The sequence below is a fragment of the Canis lupus genome, chromosome 12 (assembly GCF_003254725.2).
Source record: "Canis lupus dingo isolate Sandy chromosome 12, ASM325472v2, whole genome shotgun sequence".
NCBI classification, from domain to species: domain Eukaryota; kingdom Metazoa; phylum Chordata; class Mammalia; order Carnivora; family Canidae; genus Canis; species Canis lupus.
In genome coordinates, this window is record NC_064254.1 from 62,982,893 (window position 1) to 63,000,760 (window position 17,868).

The window sequence follows — 17,868 nt, forward strand, 5'->3', positions numbered from 1 at the left end:
AAGGATTAGGTTAATGTAGTGAGCCAACAGGTGTTGGTTGCTATTCAGACTAATAATCACAAAGAATAAATATGGCACATGGTTAACTTCATAGACATGGATATAAGAATGGGAGAGCAAATCTCACTGCCAGGGAAACTCTGGCAGGAGGTGGGCAGCCCGTCTGAGGCTCAGGCCCTGCCTAGAATAATGGCTGGTATGAAGGAAGCATTGCAGAGCGTAGAATGGCACGGTCACTGTACAGTGAACAAAGAACAGTCCCTATGCCACTCTTCTAACTGGTTTCCTTTCAATTTATTCATGTGATGATACATAACAAATCTTCTGAAAATATTGGTCTGCATGATGATTTTACAAGTCCATCAGCTCCCCAGTATCAGAAGGATAAAATCAAACCCTTTAACCAGAGTAAAACAAACCCTTTAACCAAGGTAGGTCACAGTTTGGCTATAAACTACTTCAGGGCAGGGACCAGGTTTCCTGCTTCCATCAAATCCTGAACACTTAGCCAGCAAAGGCTCAAAACAAAGCGAGAGTTCCTTGTCTTCAAATTTGGGGCAGCTACTTGAATCTACTCTGAATTTATGTCCTGGTAGTCACCAGTCCATAAATTTCTTTCCAAATAGGATCAGATTTCATATGAAGCTCTATTTAGAAGTTGGCTTATGGCCGGACTTGCTGGTAGGGGACTCCTTGCTTTTACTCAAAATGCCCAATGCAAATTTTTACACCATGAATGGGATATTAAAATCAAGTTTGCAAATAATTGACAGAAGATATTTAAATAACAGCAAATGTATCAATGCAGATTCCCCCCCCCCCCCCCCCGAATCATAAACAGTTTGGGAAATAATCACATAAACAGTTTAAAAACAAGTAATAGCATATACAGAAAATACACTTGTGGCTGAATGTTAAGATGGTCTATTTTAAGACTCTGTGCTGCTGAAAAATATAATTATTAGCTGAAAAATCATTCCCTCTGAAGAGAATGCTGAGGGCAATGGCAGGCCAGCAAATAACAAACACGGAAGGTACGAGCTTCCTTTCTTCCGGACCTTAGGTTGATACCAACCTTCTGTAGCCTGGCAGCTACAGCCTCAGCATCTGGTTCTCAAACAACCTGTTCACTGAAGACACAAGATTAGCGTGTCATGATCCTGAAATTCCGGACCAGAAGGGCACGTACTTAACACACAATCCTGCCTCTCCACAAAATAAGCAAGAAATATAGAGCTAAATACATTTTAAGAAATGAGTTAGTGGACTAGTCTCTGCTTTCTTCCCACTGTATGGAGAGGATCAAAGGCATGTCAAGGTTCTAAGAGTGTTCTACGCTTACCTGTAGTTGGGTGTGATAGATATGTTGAAGCCGCCGTAGCCATATAAGAAGGCAGGATGAGAGCCATCCAATTTAATGCCCTTTTTATGCACAATGAACATTGGAATCTTTGTACCATCCTTGCTGGGGTAGAAAATCTAGAACAAAAGAAAGCAGAATAGATTTCATATTACTTAGCTACACTTGCATGCTTTGACACGGGAGAAACGTGCAGGCAAGTAAATTCTCTCTCCAAGATGTAGGGTAGCAAGATGGATAGCCAGTACCGGCGGGTACCTGACCGAAGCATCTTTTACTTTTTATGGAGACAGTGTGGGGTAGAGAAGAGTGTCTGAAAGTAGAGAGACCTGAATTTGAATTCTTATTCCTCAACCCGCTAATTAGGTTACCTGCAGTGAGCCATTGATCATCCTTAGGCCTCACTTCTTCAGCCCCCAATGGGGCCACTGTGCCTACTATACGGAACACAGAAGACAAAGGGCCTTCAGTTCTCTACTCCTCCCACTCCCCTTCCCAGCACTGGAAGAATCAGATCGGCCGTCCTACCAAACAATCCAGTCTAGGGAGACTCTTTTCTAGGGAACGGGTTTCATATTCAACTTCTTCCATACATGTTAAGATACTCAACCCTTCATTTTTCTGTGTTCAGCTATTCAGTAAATGTTAGCAACTACAAAACATGCATCAGGTGAGAGAGTAGAAGAATGACAACAAGGAAATCCTATTATCCCCAGTTAAAGACCTTTTCTCCAGCATTTTTTTTTTCTAAGTATACTCCACACCCAACACGGAACCCAACGTGGGGCCCGAACTCATGACCTTGAGTCAAGACCCGAGCTGATGCCCAACAGACTGAGCCACCCAGGCGCTCCATTCTTCAGCCTTTTTAATTTAGGCTTATCACACTCACCAGAGCCTGGGCAACCTTGGGCAAGTTCAGGCAACATTTCTAATCTCCTTACTTCTTGGATAACAGGGGTAAGAGAAAAAGGATAAGAAAGAGGACACTGAGGGCAGCCCCGGTGGCTCAGTGGTTTAGCACCGCGTTCAGCCCAGGGTGTGATCCTGGAGACCCAGGATCGAGTCCCATGTCGGGCTCCCTGCATGGAGCCTGCTTCTCCCTCTGCCTGTGTCTCTGCCTCTCTCTCTCTGTCTCTCGTGAATAAATAAATAAAATCTTAAAAAAAAATTAAAAAAGAAAGAAAGAAAGAAAGAAAGAAAGAAAGAAGAAGAAAGAAAGAAAGAAAGAAAGAAAGAAAGAAAGAAAGAAAGAAAGAAAGAAAGAAAGAAAGAGGACACTGAATGCTAACCGAGTGGTAAGCCACCAAAAGCAGATAATGGTTTCTTCCAGACAGAAAAGCTGTAAACAGCTTTCTCTTTGGGCAAACATGGTATCTTTACCCAAATGATACCTGGAAAGTGTTCTTGCCTCAGAAACATCTTGCTGACCTCCCATGTTATACTCAAGGACATAAACCTTTGTGCTTAGTGTGGTTTGGAGCCATATGGTATCCAAGGCTTTTTACAGTGGCATTTCTATAGAAAGTAGCTACTAAGTCCTTGGAAATCAACTTGGGGGTGTGTGTGTGCAGGTTTAGCCAAAAGCACTACAGGGCCACAAAAATGCTGCAAGCCTGGTAGCTTTCTGAAACCTGCCAAGAATAGGAAAAAAAAAAAAAAAAAAAAAAATTTGTTTCTGACTTTGGAGAGAAATACTGAGAAAGATGCAAATTTGTGAGTTTAGGATACTACTTGTGAGTTTAGAGGATACTACTTGGGGTTCAAAGTTATCAGAAGGGACACACACTTTTTTTTTTAATAATAAATTTATTTTTTTATTGGTGTTCAATTTGCCAACATACAGAATAACACCCAGTGCTCATCCCGTCAAGTGCCCCCCTCAGTGCCTGTCAGCCATTCACTCCCACCCCCCACCCTCCTCCCCTTCCACCACCCCTAGTTCGTTTGCCAGAGTCAGGAGTCTTTATGTTCTGTCTCCCTTTCTGATATTTCCCACACATTTCTTCCCCCTTCCCTTATATTCCCTTTCACTATTATTTATATTCCCCAAATGAATGAGAACATACAATGTTTGTCCTTCTCCAATGACTTACTTCACTCAGCATAATACCCTCCAGTTCCATCCACGTTGAAGCAAATGGTGGGTATTTGTCATTTCTAATAGCTGAGTAATATTCCATTGTATACATAAACCACATCTTCTTTATCCATTCATCTTTCGTTGGACACCGAGGCTCCTTCCACAGTTTGGCTATCGTGGCCATTGCTGCTATAAACATCGGGGTGCAGGTGTCCCGGCGTTTCACTGCATCTGTATCTTTGGGGTAAATCCCCAGCAGTGCAATTGCTGGGTCGTAGGGCAGGTCTATTTTTAACTCTTTGAGGAACCTCCACACAGTTTTCCAGAGTGGCTGCACCAGTTCACATTCCCACCAACAGTGCAAGAGGGTTCCCTTTTCTCCGCATCCTCTCCAACATTTGTGGTTTCCTGCCTTGTTCCCCATTCTCACTGGTGTGAGGTGGGATCTCATTGTGGTTTTGATTTGTATTTCCCTGATGGCCAGTGATGCAGAGCATTTTCTCATGTGCTTGTTGGCCATGTCTATGTCTTCCTCTGTGAGATTTCTCTTCATGTCTTTTGCCCATTTCATGATTGGATTGTTTGTTTCTTTGCTGTTGAGTTTAATAAGTTCTTTATAGATCTTGGAAACTAGCCCTTTATCTGATATGTCATTTGCAAATACCTTCTCCCATTCTGTAGGTTGTCTTTGAGTTTTGTTGACTGTATCCTTTGCTGTGCAAAAGCTTCTTATCTTGTTGAAGTCCCAATAGTTCATTTTTGCTTTTGTTTCTTTTGCCTTCGTGGATGTATCTTGCAAGAAGTTACTGTGGTCAAGTTAAAAAGGGTTGCCTGTGTTCTCCTCTGGGATTTTGATGGAATCTTGTCTCACATTTAGATCTTTCATCCATTTTGAGTTTATCTTTGTGTATGGTGCAAGAGAGTGGTCTAGTTTCATTCTTCTGCATGGGGACACACACTTTTATATAAAGTTGTTCGTGGCTGGCTGTCAGCAGCCTCTAATAGAGTGTAACTGTGTGGGCGGTACGAGTAAATGCAGAGTATGAGGACAGGTTCCAAGTCACTGGCTGGGGCTAACGAGCTCTAACACAGGGCCTTCATTGCAGACTTGGGGAGAATCTGGAGCACTCCAACCACAGAAGGAGCAGGGGAGCAAACTGTCTCACACGATTCTATCTTAAACGAATCCTCTGTTCAAAAATAGTGTTCCCTCCAACTTACACCCATCCTCAAACCCCTGCCCTGGCACCTCATCTCCCTCCAGTCCGGCTCACGCGTCCCCAACACCCTCCTGTGCTCCCTTGCTCTTCACCCAGCCACCAGCAGGGCTGATGCACCTCGAGTCTCTACTAAGCGCTCTCTCCTGATCCCAAAGCTCTCCATCCTGTTGCTCCGTGACAATGTGGCTCCTCTGGTACCACTTTTCCTGCTGCCACCTGTAGATCTCCAATGCCTGCGAGCCGGTCTGCAAGTTTTTCCCATTTGGTTCCAGGGCAAAGGAATCCTTTTAGAACACCATCAGAAGCACAAAGACCCCTTCACGCCCCTAGCTGCAAAAATATATCTGAGTTTCAGTTGGTGTGGTTCAGATCTTAAAATAACACCCTTTGAACACTATCTGGTAGCGAAAGGGCACCGTGAAGATGATTACAATAAAATCAACTTCAAGAAGACTCCTTACAAGAAGGCTATTTCAGATTTGAAACAAATACACACACCATGTAGATACGAGCGCAGATTTTATCACATCTTTGTACACACACACACACACACACACACACACACACACTGGTGTTCTAGGTTATTTCCATTTATGGAACGGCAATTGATAATAGACCTTAACCTGACTCTTCAATAAAGGGCAAAGTGAATCCTGAGTCTTTTCATAACCATGGAAGGAATCCACCTGAACATTTTAGAAATAGTCATTACAAATAGCCCAGCCATTTTTTCCATCACGCACTGTCTACTTCTTTGACTTAACTGGAACTGGTTTCCTCTTGAAGCCACTTCCTTCAAAGATTTTCCTTAAGAGACTTTGAGGGTGTCTTTCCCACGGCTCTGGATTGGTTTGGTTAGGAAGAAAAGCCAGCAGACTCCTCATTTCCATTTGTTTCCCAAACCTGGGCAAACCAAAAAGCTCCACTTCAGAATCTCACTAGTGGTTCTTCAAACTCACTGGCTGGGCCTAAGCATCTGTGATGAACGCGTTAAAAAATCTAGCTTCCCAGACCGCATTGCAGGAGATTCTGGTTCTACACACGTCTGGGGTGGAAGACTCCACGCTGCAGGTGTGGCATGTCTCCCACCTACTGTGGTGCAGGTGCATCGGGGCTCAAAGACTGGCCACACAGTTGGCTTTTATCACTCCCTTTATCCTTGTCAGTGCTATCAACTAACGCCAAGTGTTTTTCCCCAGCCCCTGCCTGGTAAGTCGATATGGGACTCTCTGTCTCTTACCCTAGTTCTCATGAGATTTTCTTCAGTGACTTGGACAATGCAACGTGATGACCCGTCCAGCAGCCTGTCCTTACAGATGTCTGAGTGCCTCAGTGTCAAATCTTAGCTTCCACGCCACCCTATCCGCTTGTTCATTTGAATGTTTGCTGTGGGTCCGTTCTGTACCAGGCAGTGGATGTAACGATGCACATCTGGATGATTCCTTCCCTCGAGGGACTAAGGGGGTACGGAGACAAACCACCAGCACCACAAACCCCCATCACCTTGGCTCTCCTGAGGTATCTGCCTTTTCCTTTGTAAACTCTTATCACAACATTCAGTCCCTCCTACTCTCTCTGGCTCTGTCAGCTTCACGTGGGCTTTCTTGCCCAGCTCGAGACCCTTAGCCAGGCCTCTCAGTGTCCCTAATGGCTTGAAATCTTCTCATTTTAACCCAAGCTGCTGAATTCCTTCTCCTCCTCCAGGTAGCTGGGGCTCAGAAAATGCCAGCTCACCTCACTGCAAGTTAGTAATACCTGCTCTCACGGGCTCTGAGCGTAGGCTTTATGTCTGTTTTTTCCTTTCCCTAAATGAGTTCCTTATGTTTCTCCTTCTTTTCCTTCCTATGTCTTTCCTAAATGCCTTCCTTGTACTTTTTTGTTCCTAAATCAATTCCAGAGTAGCTGTTTCCAACACTTTCCGTTTTCTCCCATTCCCGACACCACCCATTTGCATCCCCTACTCTTTGTCTTGCCCGTTGTCATAGAGCCCATCTGCTTAGAGTTCTTAAAAAACCTGCCAACTTCACTCACCCTCTACAACCCCATGGAAAGAAAGACTCAGCCTTGATTCTAGCCCTTGCTAACCCCACCACCATCACACTTCCAACTATCACAACGTTTACACCTTTTGTGTTTTCTTCCTTTCCCTGGATGCAAACACACTCGGATTTCTCCCATCTGATATAACAAAGCGAAACACCAAAACCTTTTGCATTGCCCTGTGTGCCGCACCTCAAGCTGAATCTCCATCTCCCTCTTCCTTCCTGATCAAACATCTCCACAGTAACCTACACCCACAGCGCATGCCTTCCAACCTCATTCACTTTTTTTTTAAAGATTTATTTGAGAGAGAGAGCGAGCGCTTGAGCAGGGGGAAGGGGAGAGGAGGAGGGAGAGAGAGAGTCTCAAGCAGACTCCCTGCTGAGCGTGGAGCCCTACGCAGGCTCGATCCCATGACCTTCAGTTCCCGATCTGAGTTGAAGCCAAGAGCCAAGCCACCCAGGTACCCCAACTTTATCACCACTCTTAAAAAGGCAGCAGGGAATGTGTCTTTCTCCTTGCCCCCGCCCCGCATTTTCACCTCTGTCCTGGTGCTGACCAAGTTTTTCATGAGTTTATAGAGATGCATCTATTTGTATATATTCATATGTACACATGTGACACATGGAATCAGGCTATATTGGCCTACAGCACATTCCTCCTCTCCTCACAGAGCAAGAGATCATGAAATTCTTTCCACATTAAAACACCCAGGTTTACCTCATAAAAAAGCCAAACAAACAAAAAAGGAAAACCAAAACAGCTGGCTAGTATTTCATCATATGCATGTACACAAATACATAATCATTTGCTTACTGATGAATATTCAGACTTTTTCTTTTATCAACAATGATGGAATAAATCCCTTTTAGATAAATCTCCTATACTCATATGCTATGGTTTCTGTATGATACATATTTCTTACCCATGAGATCCGCCAGACCAAAGCGTATGTGCATCTAAAAATTCAATGGATTCTGAAAAATAATTCTCTAAAAGTGGTCTATCAACTTAAGTCCCTAGTGACAGTGATTACCTAAGTGCCCATTTCTTATCAGCAGTGGATGCTTAAATGGACTTTTTTTTATTTTTAATTTTTGCCAGTCTAACAGGCAAACATTGCCATCTCATTATGGCTTTAAGATTATTTTTAAATTAGCAAACATTTCATCTATTTATTAGTTATTTTATGTCTTCCCATCAGAAAACAAATCTTTTATTGTGTTGCTTTTCTGATTAGCTTATAGAACCTCTTCTGACATTAAGGATATTCACTTTTTTTTTCCTGCCATGTTTTGTTTGTATTTCCTCCCTGTCTATAACCTGTCTTTGAACTTTCTTTGTGGAGTCTTGAATACACACACCGCACAGATAGATAGGAGTTTCTTACCCCAAGTTATAAAAATATTTGTCTATGTTTTCATCTTGAATTTTTACATTTATATTTAAAAATCCAAATTTTTTGTGTATGGTCTTTCTCCCAAATGGCCAACTATTACATACCATTTACTGAAGAACTGTTTTTCCCTTACTGTTCAGAAATGCCACTTTTGCATTGGTTTCTTTCCCAGGCTTCATCTGTTTCGATTTCTTTCTGGCAACTGCTTCTTTGGCTTCCTGGGTGGAGTATTTCTTTGGTTCTTTTTTATTTCTCTAATTCTTTTTCAACCTTCCTAATTGATCCATTACTAGCTCTTCTTCCTCTGGCCACATGCTACTGTTTTGCAATTTTCTACACTTGGTCTTCTGTTTTCTTTGTGCAAATTTTCCCTCTGCCATCTCAGAGGGCCTTAATAAATTACTCTATGCTAAGGCCCTTCAAGTCTGCCTGTGGGGGCCCATGTGAGGGGCTGTGATCTACAGGGTGGGTGGCCCCTCCCTCTCCAAGTCACTGTGCGCTAGATATACCTGGAGACATGCTCCTCTTCTGGGCTCTCTTATTTTGGCTACTCACCATGGTCTCTCGTTTCCTTCTCTTCTCTGCCCCCCAGAGACTGCCAACTCCCAGCATCCTATCTTGTGCCACGGACCCCACACCCAGTCCTTTCAGTTCCCACAACCAGGCCTCTCCTCTCCCACTTGCCCTGGCAAGCCTGCTCAGGACTCCCTACCGCACTAGCCTCAAAATCAGCTGGGCTCCCTGATACCTCACATTTACTAAAGGAGAGTTGTGCTAGGGACGGTATAACCTTAAATCATCATTGGTAACATGCAAAAATTATAATGTAATTTTTATATATGCATATAATACAAAAGCCATTAGTGCTTTATGAGTAGACAACAGCCAAGCTTAAATCCACCTGTCAGTTTTCCATTATTTAATAGTTTATTGCCACCACAATACTTAGGTTCAAGTGAAAAAGCAAACAAGTTACTTTCCCCCCCTCATACCTGTAATCAAATGAGAGACGGCTGGCAATACACACCCAGTTTTTGAGTGTCCACTGGGGACACAGCCCTTTAATGGAATGCCAGAGCTTTCATGGGATCCTTAATGGACAGGAAAACAAAGTGCTCACATGGGACCTAACAGGCGACCACTTGAGCAAAGAGAAAGTTCCTCTGTCATCCAGGACTGATGGCTTGTCACATGAAGCTGATGGGCCCTGCCTTCTCCCTTCTTCCTGTCAGCAGCAGAGCAAACAGGTTGTGCAACCAAGCTAGCTCTCAGCAAGGAGCCTGTGACACCAACGAGCAACAGGGTCTGTGCTCCAGCCCACACCTTCCCCTCAACAGACTACAAGTACCGCCAGAGAACTATGGTGGACAGGCTTTGGAAGCACCTGAGCGATCCCACCAGAGGATTTGCTTTCACACGTTTCCAAACGAAACCTTCCTTCGGGGACACCACAAGTAAAAATAAACGTCACGACAGCAATTCTAAGGCACAGTTCCTTCTAAACATTAGTGATCCAGCCAAAGGTGGGTCAAACACTGCATTAAGAAAAGCCTCCTTCCTGAATTTTATTTTTCTTCCCTTTAAAATGGAAATTCTTCATTTTGGAGACTCTCACCACAGTGTAACAATGTGACTCTACATCTTGGAACCAAGAGCATTCGGCGCAACAAAGCAATGAAGGTCTATCTACACCGTCTGGGGAGGCTACGCTGTTTCTCGGTAGAGGACAGTGAAGGGTTTTTTCTGAGCAGTCCTAAGACTGTGACACTTGGCGCAAAAAAAAAAAAAAAAAAAAAAAGCTGGTGTCAGTTCTTTCTCAGCCCTGGGGAGTTAATAAGATAACCTCAAATTCTAGAGACAGTGAGAGACTGTCACTCTGGGGCTTCATAAGCTGATCACCCTCTCATATAAATGACAAACCTGAGGTTCACGAAGGTAAGATACCTGCCAACGTAACACTGCCAGTTTATGGAAAATTATTACCGTGGTCTCCTAAGTCCCTGGTCCAGGGGTTTTTTCCTACTCTTTATCACAAAATAATTCACACTATGGTATTACTTCCTTGTAAATATCTTTATTGGGTGTGACTGTGTAAAATTTTGCAAATGTTAGAAGCTTTGGCACCGATTTAATAGATTTTTTTTTCCCCTTCAAGACAATGATCACCAGTCTCTAGGGAATCCGGGGGACAAATATGCTGCCAGAGATAGTGTGATTTATTTGCTTTTGTTTTTGTTACCCTCTTGAAAAAGAGAATCCTTCAAGCATGTCAAAAGCCATATTTCAGATACGGAGGTTATTATATTTACTTTTTTTTTTAAAGCAAAATAAATCTGTGTGGAAAGATGATCCTTCTCCAAATAGTCATCAGTGTTACCATCTTGAAGACAGATTATTAAAATAATAATAAAAAGTCCAGTATATTCTGCAATGCCATTCTAACAAAAAAAAAATTATAATTTTTTAAAAGGTGTAAAAGACACAATTACCTTCACAAATGAAACAGACAAAAAATGCTGAGACATTCATAAAGAAAGCAACCCCAACTTTATAAGCAATCAAATTTAAAGCAGCTTCCAATTTTGCATATTTAAGCCCATTTTCTAACAAATGATTATTTAACAGATAAAAGCTCGCAGACCCTTGAGTTGAACTCTTTCTTCTTCTTCTTCTTCTTTTTTTTTTTTTTTTAAAGATTTTACTTATTTATGAGAGACACGGGGGTGGGGGGCAGAGACATAGGTGGAGGGAGAAGCAGGCTCTCTGTGGGGAGCCTGATGTAGGGCTCAATCCCAGGACCACAGGATCATGACTTGAGCCAAAGGCAGACACTCAATCACTGAGCCACCCAGGCGCTCCAAGGTGAATTCTTTAAATTAAACTATCGAAGGAAAGAGAGAAAGGGTTTACACTTATATAAAGGATAGAGTAAAAAATGTCAGAAATGACCATCCCTTATCGTCAAGCGTGACTTTCCAGAGGCATCACTAAATATAAAGCAACGCTACTCTGAAGTGTGCTTTGGCATGAGCTGACAGTCACTGAATACACGTCCCGCAGTCTTAATGTGTGAATCTGGCTTCAAATAAATAAAATAAAAAACATCTTCCTTTAAAGGATTAAAGGAAAAAAGCAGAGCAAGGAAACCTAAGGAACCAAGGAAGCCTAATGCTCTTCAAGAGAATGACCTTAGTCATGAAGAGACCAGCCGTCTCTACTGAGATGATTACTTTTCTTGAACATATTTAGTAATAAAATCAATTTTGCTGAGATATTCAAACATGGGCAACCACTGAAGCTTCTGTAAACAATCAATCTTCAACCCTAAATTTGTTCTAGTTCACGTTTGGTGCTATCTGAGGCAAATGCCAGGGCTCTCATTATCACCAGTAAAGGGACATGGCTCATACACGAAAGGTGAAGGTAAAGGGCAAAGGGCCAGCCCTCGGGAGAGAAGAATGTCTGATGATAGCAGCTCCTTCCTAATTTTAGGGCCTGACAGGTTTAAAGGAGAATGTTCATAAAGGCATGTTGAGCTTCCCTTTTTATCAGAGTTGACAGAGGCCACTTGTGTGGCCTGTGCCCAGTGTGGCAAATACATCTGACAAGGAGCAGAGCTGCTCAGAAATCTCGTGGTCAACGCAAACGGGGATCGAGACATTCCATTACCCAAAGAACCAGGCAGAAAGCAACCATCGTGCCTCCATTACCTTGGAAAATAAGTAGAGAGAGAGCTTCCCAGGCTTTCGAGGGGGTGCTGCACATTTCTGTACCGTGCTTGGGTTAAAAATACCAGCCAGGCGTCAGAAGGTCATAATCCTATCTATTTTCCAGGCATTTAACTCTGGAGAAGTGGGGAGGAGTTTAAGAGGCACCTTTGGGCAGAAAATATAAAAGGAAATTTCTATTCCAGGATCCTTTTCGTTTGCTTTTTTAAAGGGTGGCTAGACATTTTTTCTAACAGTGGAGCTTTAAAAACTCCCACGGGGCACCTCAATAACAGCAATGTCAGTCTATTTGAAAATCTATTTTAATTTCTGGTACATTTCTTGAGTATCAACAACATGCTAAGTGCTCTACTGGTAGTCTCTGCAGAAAGGCGTCAGCTCTGAGGCTGGGCCATCTGTTCTTTGGAATAATAAGCCCATTCTCGGTTCCAAACTGTGGAGCCAGAAACTGCAAGGTGCTGAACACACAGGGAGGAAAGACAAGTGGCACAAGTCGATCGTGGCACTTGTGATAAGCTTGGCTGGAGTCTGGAGGCATTCACGGCTGTGATGAATATAATACGACTTGATCGCAGACCCTAAGAGCCATCTTCACTTCCACTGACCTGATCTCTTCGTGGTCAAGGCCAACGTAATCAGACTTTCTCATGAAACCGAGGACCTACTGCATGCCCAGGTTCAGGGAAAGCAGGCTGTGTATGTGTAACAGGCATGGTTTGTAAAGGTGCCCTCACAGAATGCATCAATCGCTGGTGATGAGGCTGGCTACAGTGGCATTTAGGCTGCACGTCACCCGCACATGTGTGTGTTTGGCTCTTTATGAAAACAGCCTGATGAGTCCATCACCATGGGGCTGTGAGCCCTGCACTGCCCGCATTTAGTGAGCATTTGCTGAATGAACAAACGAGTTAGAATTGCATATTAAACACTCTCTTTCTGATCCCCCCACCTCCCACCCCCAGCCCCCAGTGGCCGCCAAACCTATACCAGCTTGCTTCAGTTCCTGAGGCTTGGAGGCATGTTGGATGCCTCCTGCACACCATCTCCTCCCCACCTGCCTACAAGAAGGCCCTGGCTTCTAACAGGATTCCTGCTTCCAATATTTGGGCACTTGTTACCAGATTAATCTCCCTGAGTTTAAAAGGGGGAGGGAGAGAGAGAGAGAGAGAGAGAGAGAGCAAGAGAGAGAGAGTGAAAGAGCCTTCCTTTTAATCTAGGTCACTCTCCTACTGACAACATGCAATGCCTCCCCATCCTCTCCAAAATGAGATCGGTGTTTTAGACCAGCCATTAAATCTCTCCACTTTCTACCTTCAGCCTTTCTGAGTCCTTCCCAACTGCAACCGTCCTCTCCACTGAAACTGCCATTCACATCTCCAGATCCTGAAGGCATCAGGATTTATAAGACTAAAGCACAACTAGAAAAAAAAAAAAAATCACTGGCTCTTAGGAGTTCACTTATTTGATCCCCCTCGAGTTCCTACCCAGTGTAGGCATCCCCAAAGCTGTATCTCAGGCAAGTTCAACTTCTGCTTGGCTATTTCTTGGTAGTAAGAAAGAAATCCACACCACCACAAACAGCAGCTCATTTCATCTGGGAGCCTAACTGGTAGAAACTTCTTCCTTACCTGAAAATGTCAAAATACATGAAAACACGGGGAACAAAAACCAGGCAAGGCTCTGGAGACAGAAGTGACAGTAAATTTCCAGAGAAACTACCACCTAAAGTTCTGTACACTTAAAATAAATAAATAAATAAATAAATAAATAAATAAAAAAAAAAAAAAAAAAAAAAAATACTGAAGTGCCTGCTGTTTGGTTTCTACATTTTTCACAATAGGATTTTCCTGAGTCGTCGAGTCAAAAGAGATATGTTATTTATTTTACTTGATTTGTTTAAAACACTTACATAGTTCTTACCATGAACCAAGCACTGTTCTAGGGGTTTATAAATATTCCCTCGTTTAATCCACATATGAGATTTATACCATGAATACTCCCATTTTTAGGAGAGGGGCTTACTCGGACCAAGAGAAGGAACTAGTTCAGGTCATACATGCTGTGATGGCCTCAGGATCTGTACCTGGGCCCACTGACTCCAGACTCCAGACTCTCAGCCACTATGAACAAAGGATCAGCAAATCCCCTGGCTCCCCTCCAGAGCCCCCTCTGGAACCTTCTGTGGCACAGCTATTGTGCCGTCATGTGGTCCGTGTGTGTGTCTGTTGACCTAGCACCTGGAAGACAGCACTTAAAAAGGAAGTGCTGGATAAATGCATAAATAAACACTCAAACTGGACACCACGCTGCCACCAAACAACACACAAAAAAGTATTTAAGGGGCAGTACATTGAAAAAAACTATAAAAACTCTATGAAATGGTCTAGAGTCTGGCATCAAAATGCTTATAAGCTGAAAAGTAATAAAGTACAAATTAACTCTGGTTGAGGCACTCGGGACTGTATGCGGTCACAAATTTCTCACTCTAATGAAAAATATTTAACATCTGACATTTTCTTTATGTGTAGCTGTTAATCTATTAATTTAGCAATGCCATGGCGGATGAGCTTTATGGCTCTGAAGCTGTTTGGTTATGGTGATTTACTGCATGCGATCGCACCTGCGTCATAAAAACCCAGGAAGAACACTTGAGATCAATTTCGAATTCTCATTAACTCAAAACTACGGTGGACCACTTATTTATTTTACTGCCTTAGAAAAATAAAATTAATAAGCAAAATGCTGGCATGACAGACTCTTGCCAGAATGTCCAGTAACAGAGCAGAACCAAACCGCTTTAAGGATCTGCGGCTGGTAGCTTTGCACGCCTGAAAAAGGGTGGACTACAGAAGAGAGACAGATGTCAGTGAGGAGGAGAAAGGAGAGCAGTGTTTGTGCAATCAAGCAGCTCCTGGTGCAGGAGGTGGGTGGGAGATGAAACAGAGCTGCACGCAGCCAACAGTGACCCTGAACTTGAGGGCAGCGCTGACAACAGGCCTAGAACCAGGAAGCTGGCACAACTGTCCAATTACCACTTTTTGTTTGTGGATCCAAGGGGGAGATATAGCAAAAACACTGCAAGGAGCAGCTGCACACCAAATCATTCTATTGCAGAAGAAATGAACGGCTGGAATTCTGGAGGGGTGAATCTGGAAGCACATATTTGTCGCCGGCATAGACACTGATGTGAGTCGCCGGTGGACACCTCCAATGCTGCTCCTATACTCATCTGCTTCTACCCAGAGCCTCTCAGACAACGCAAGTGCAAATCCCCAAAATAAGCCCTTGGGAGAGTAAGAGGCAAGAAAAGACCCATCATAGATAATTTCAAGTTGCTTAAAGAACAATTGTAAAAAAAAAAAAAAAAAAAAAAAAAAATTCACACTCGGTAAGCTCATGAGTGCCACACTGCATTTCAGTCCCTGATGCTGGGAGCCAAGGAGCCAAGTCCAGCCAAGGAGCTGGACTCATGCTGGTGAGGGCGGGCTGCATGGAGGGGGTCAATGAGAAGACCCAGAAGTAGAGGCTTGGGCGCCTGGGTGGCTCAGTGGTTGAGCGTCTGCCTTCGGCTCAGGTCATGATCCCAAGGTCCTGGGATCGAGTCCTGCGTCAGGCTCCCTGCATGGTCCTGCTTCTCCCTCTGCCTGTGTCTCTGCCTCTGTCTCATGAATAAATAAATAAATAATCTTAAAAAAAAAAAAAAAAAAAAGTAGAGGCTCTCAGGGGCATTCCCAACAGCCACCGGGCGCAAATGAACGCACATCACCAGGTTCAGAAATCCTGCTGCAAAGCTACAAGCATGACTTCTTTGGCTTATATTCTATGTGTGACTGTGTGACATGTTTCATATTTGTGCAGTAGGATAACAGTAGCAAACCTCTAACCAGTGAAGCCATATATATATATTTTTTCTTTTTCCCTGGCTGTAAGATGCCTCCCACCACACCTTGTTCGCCCCGGCACTACCATGATAGAGAGATCTTGTCTATTCATTTTTAAATACTTTAAATGTGGGAATAGTGTAATTTTTAAGTATGCATACGCGCACCACCTTTTTATTACCACGGCATTGAGGTAGTGAAATATCAAAGTCTAAGGAAAATGAACATTTCAGATGAAAAATCGAATCCTGTTCACGATCTGGAAAAGAACACGGGGCTGTTCTGATGATAGATGGCATTCAGGATGGCGCACGGGGAACATTTGAGGACTCTGAAGCATCAGGGGTGTATGCAGAAAAGCTGGCCACAGAACCAGCACACCGAGGGCAAACACTTTCACCTAGTGAATCCCGGGTACGAGGTCTACTGCCTAGGAATTAAGAGGCAGGGCAGCCCTGGTGGCGCAGCGGTTTAGTGCCACCTGCAGCCCAGGGCATGATCCTGGAGATCCTGGATCGAGTCCCACGTCAGGCTCCCTGCATGGAACCTGCTTCTCCCTCTGCCTGTGTCTCTGCCTCTCTCTCTCTCTCTCTCTGCATCTCTATGAATAAATAAATAAAATATTAAAAAAAAAAAAGGAATTAAGAGGCAAAGGCCAGGGCTGCAGGAGACGCCTCATTCCCAGACGGCTGGGCTCCGGGGCTCCACTCACAGTCTACTGCTTTCCTGGCAACCTCCCCAGTCTTTAAATGTCAGTGCTCCCTTTGGTCCTCCTTCCCCTCTATACACACCACTCCGGGGTTCAATCTGTGCCCATGTGCTCACTGACCACCCCACAACCAGCCTTCACAACTCTCCCTGACTCCTGACCCTAATTCTCTGAGCACCTGGCACACACCACATAGGGCTCCCCAGGGTACAAGGGGATGAAATCTCCCCCCATTTGGGTGCATACCAGACCCTTAAGGTTTGGACCTGTCTGCATCTCCAGGCTCATCTCCTGCCTGTGGGGTCCAGCCCTGGCGCTGGGGATACCTCTGCTTTTTGTACAAGCTTTCCTCCCTGCAGAGCCCTTCCCTGTCTGCCCGAAGCGCCTTGCCTGGACGCCTTCCAGAAACAGTCTTAGAGGTGTCTCCTCCTCTGGGCTCTCATAGGCCCTGGGATCACCTTTCATACTGTTTCTCCCACCATCAAATTGCTACAAATGTTTATCGTGTCCTCATTTCCCCTAGTAAATTCTCTCTTTCCTTACACTCCCAGCACTGCTCCATACGAGGTGGCAGCTTGATAAATGTTTGTGAAATAATTACTTTTATTTATGTATACAATCTTCTCATTTAGAATTTCCCTTTTATTTAAATTAGCATTATTTTATTATAACTAACACTGCCTTAGGCATCCCCTGGCTTCTCTCCGCGAGGCACAGGGACTTTTGGGGCCTCACTTAGACAAACACAGACGGGCCATATGGTACAAGAAACATGAACAGTGAAGAAAAGAACCACGGATAGAAATCAATAAAACTATTGAGGAGGGAAGAAGGAAAGGGAAAATGAACCTGTGAAAGAAGGGGCTGCTTGAGAAAACATGTTAGAAAAGCCAAAGGGAGAAAATTAAACTTCCAAAGTCTGAAAGCATTCCTTGTAAAATCCAAACCATCACACACTCCCACAAAACATAGCAAGGAATCGATCAACTGATTGTAGATAATAGTAGAAATTTTTTTTTTAATTGCTCGGCTTGTCTAAGAGTTTCTCAGACAACTCTTGCAAGAAAACAACACAATAAATGAGTAATGGGAAGATATTAAGAAAAAAATTAACTTTGATGCTCTAGAAGAAGGGGCAGCAATTATCTCCTGCTTTGGTCACAGACCAGGACCCAAAGCACACTTAAAGACTAGATCACAATTAAAATAAAAAAAATTCCACGGAAGTGCAGAGGGTAACAAACATTGGTTTGCTGACACTATTTGCTGGCTTTGAATAGAAATTACCTTTGGAGGGGAGAAGGGGATGGTCCAACTGACATTTTACAGACAGGGAAAACACCCATTCGCACAGGTTTCTGGCCTTGATAACTAGATAATTTCAGACTGCGTCGTCTATCGAGGCTTCTCTTATTTGCCAAATATTTCTGTGTATCTGCTCTGGGCTC

The 17,868-nt window shown here is 43.6% G+C and overlaps 1 protein-coding gene across 1 annotated transcript in view; it reads right to left on the reverse strand.

Moving 5' to 3' along the window:
• LOC112658497 (prolyl endopeptidase) overlaps positions 1 to 17,868 on the reverse strand; it is a 117,638-nt gene that overhangs the window by 12,515 nt on the left and 87,255 nt on the right. The window contains exon 11 of the mRNA XM_025444721.3: positions 1,343 to 1,479. Coding sequence (XP_025300506.1) covers positions 1,343 to 1,479 — 137 coding nt within the window. The remainder of the gene's footprint in view (positions 1 to 1,342; positions 1,480 to 17,868) is intronic.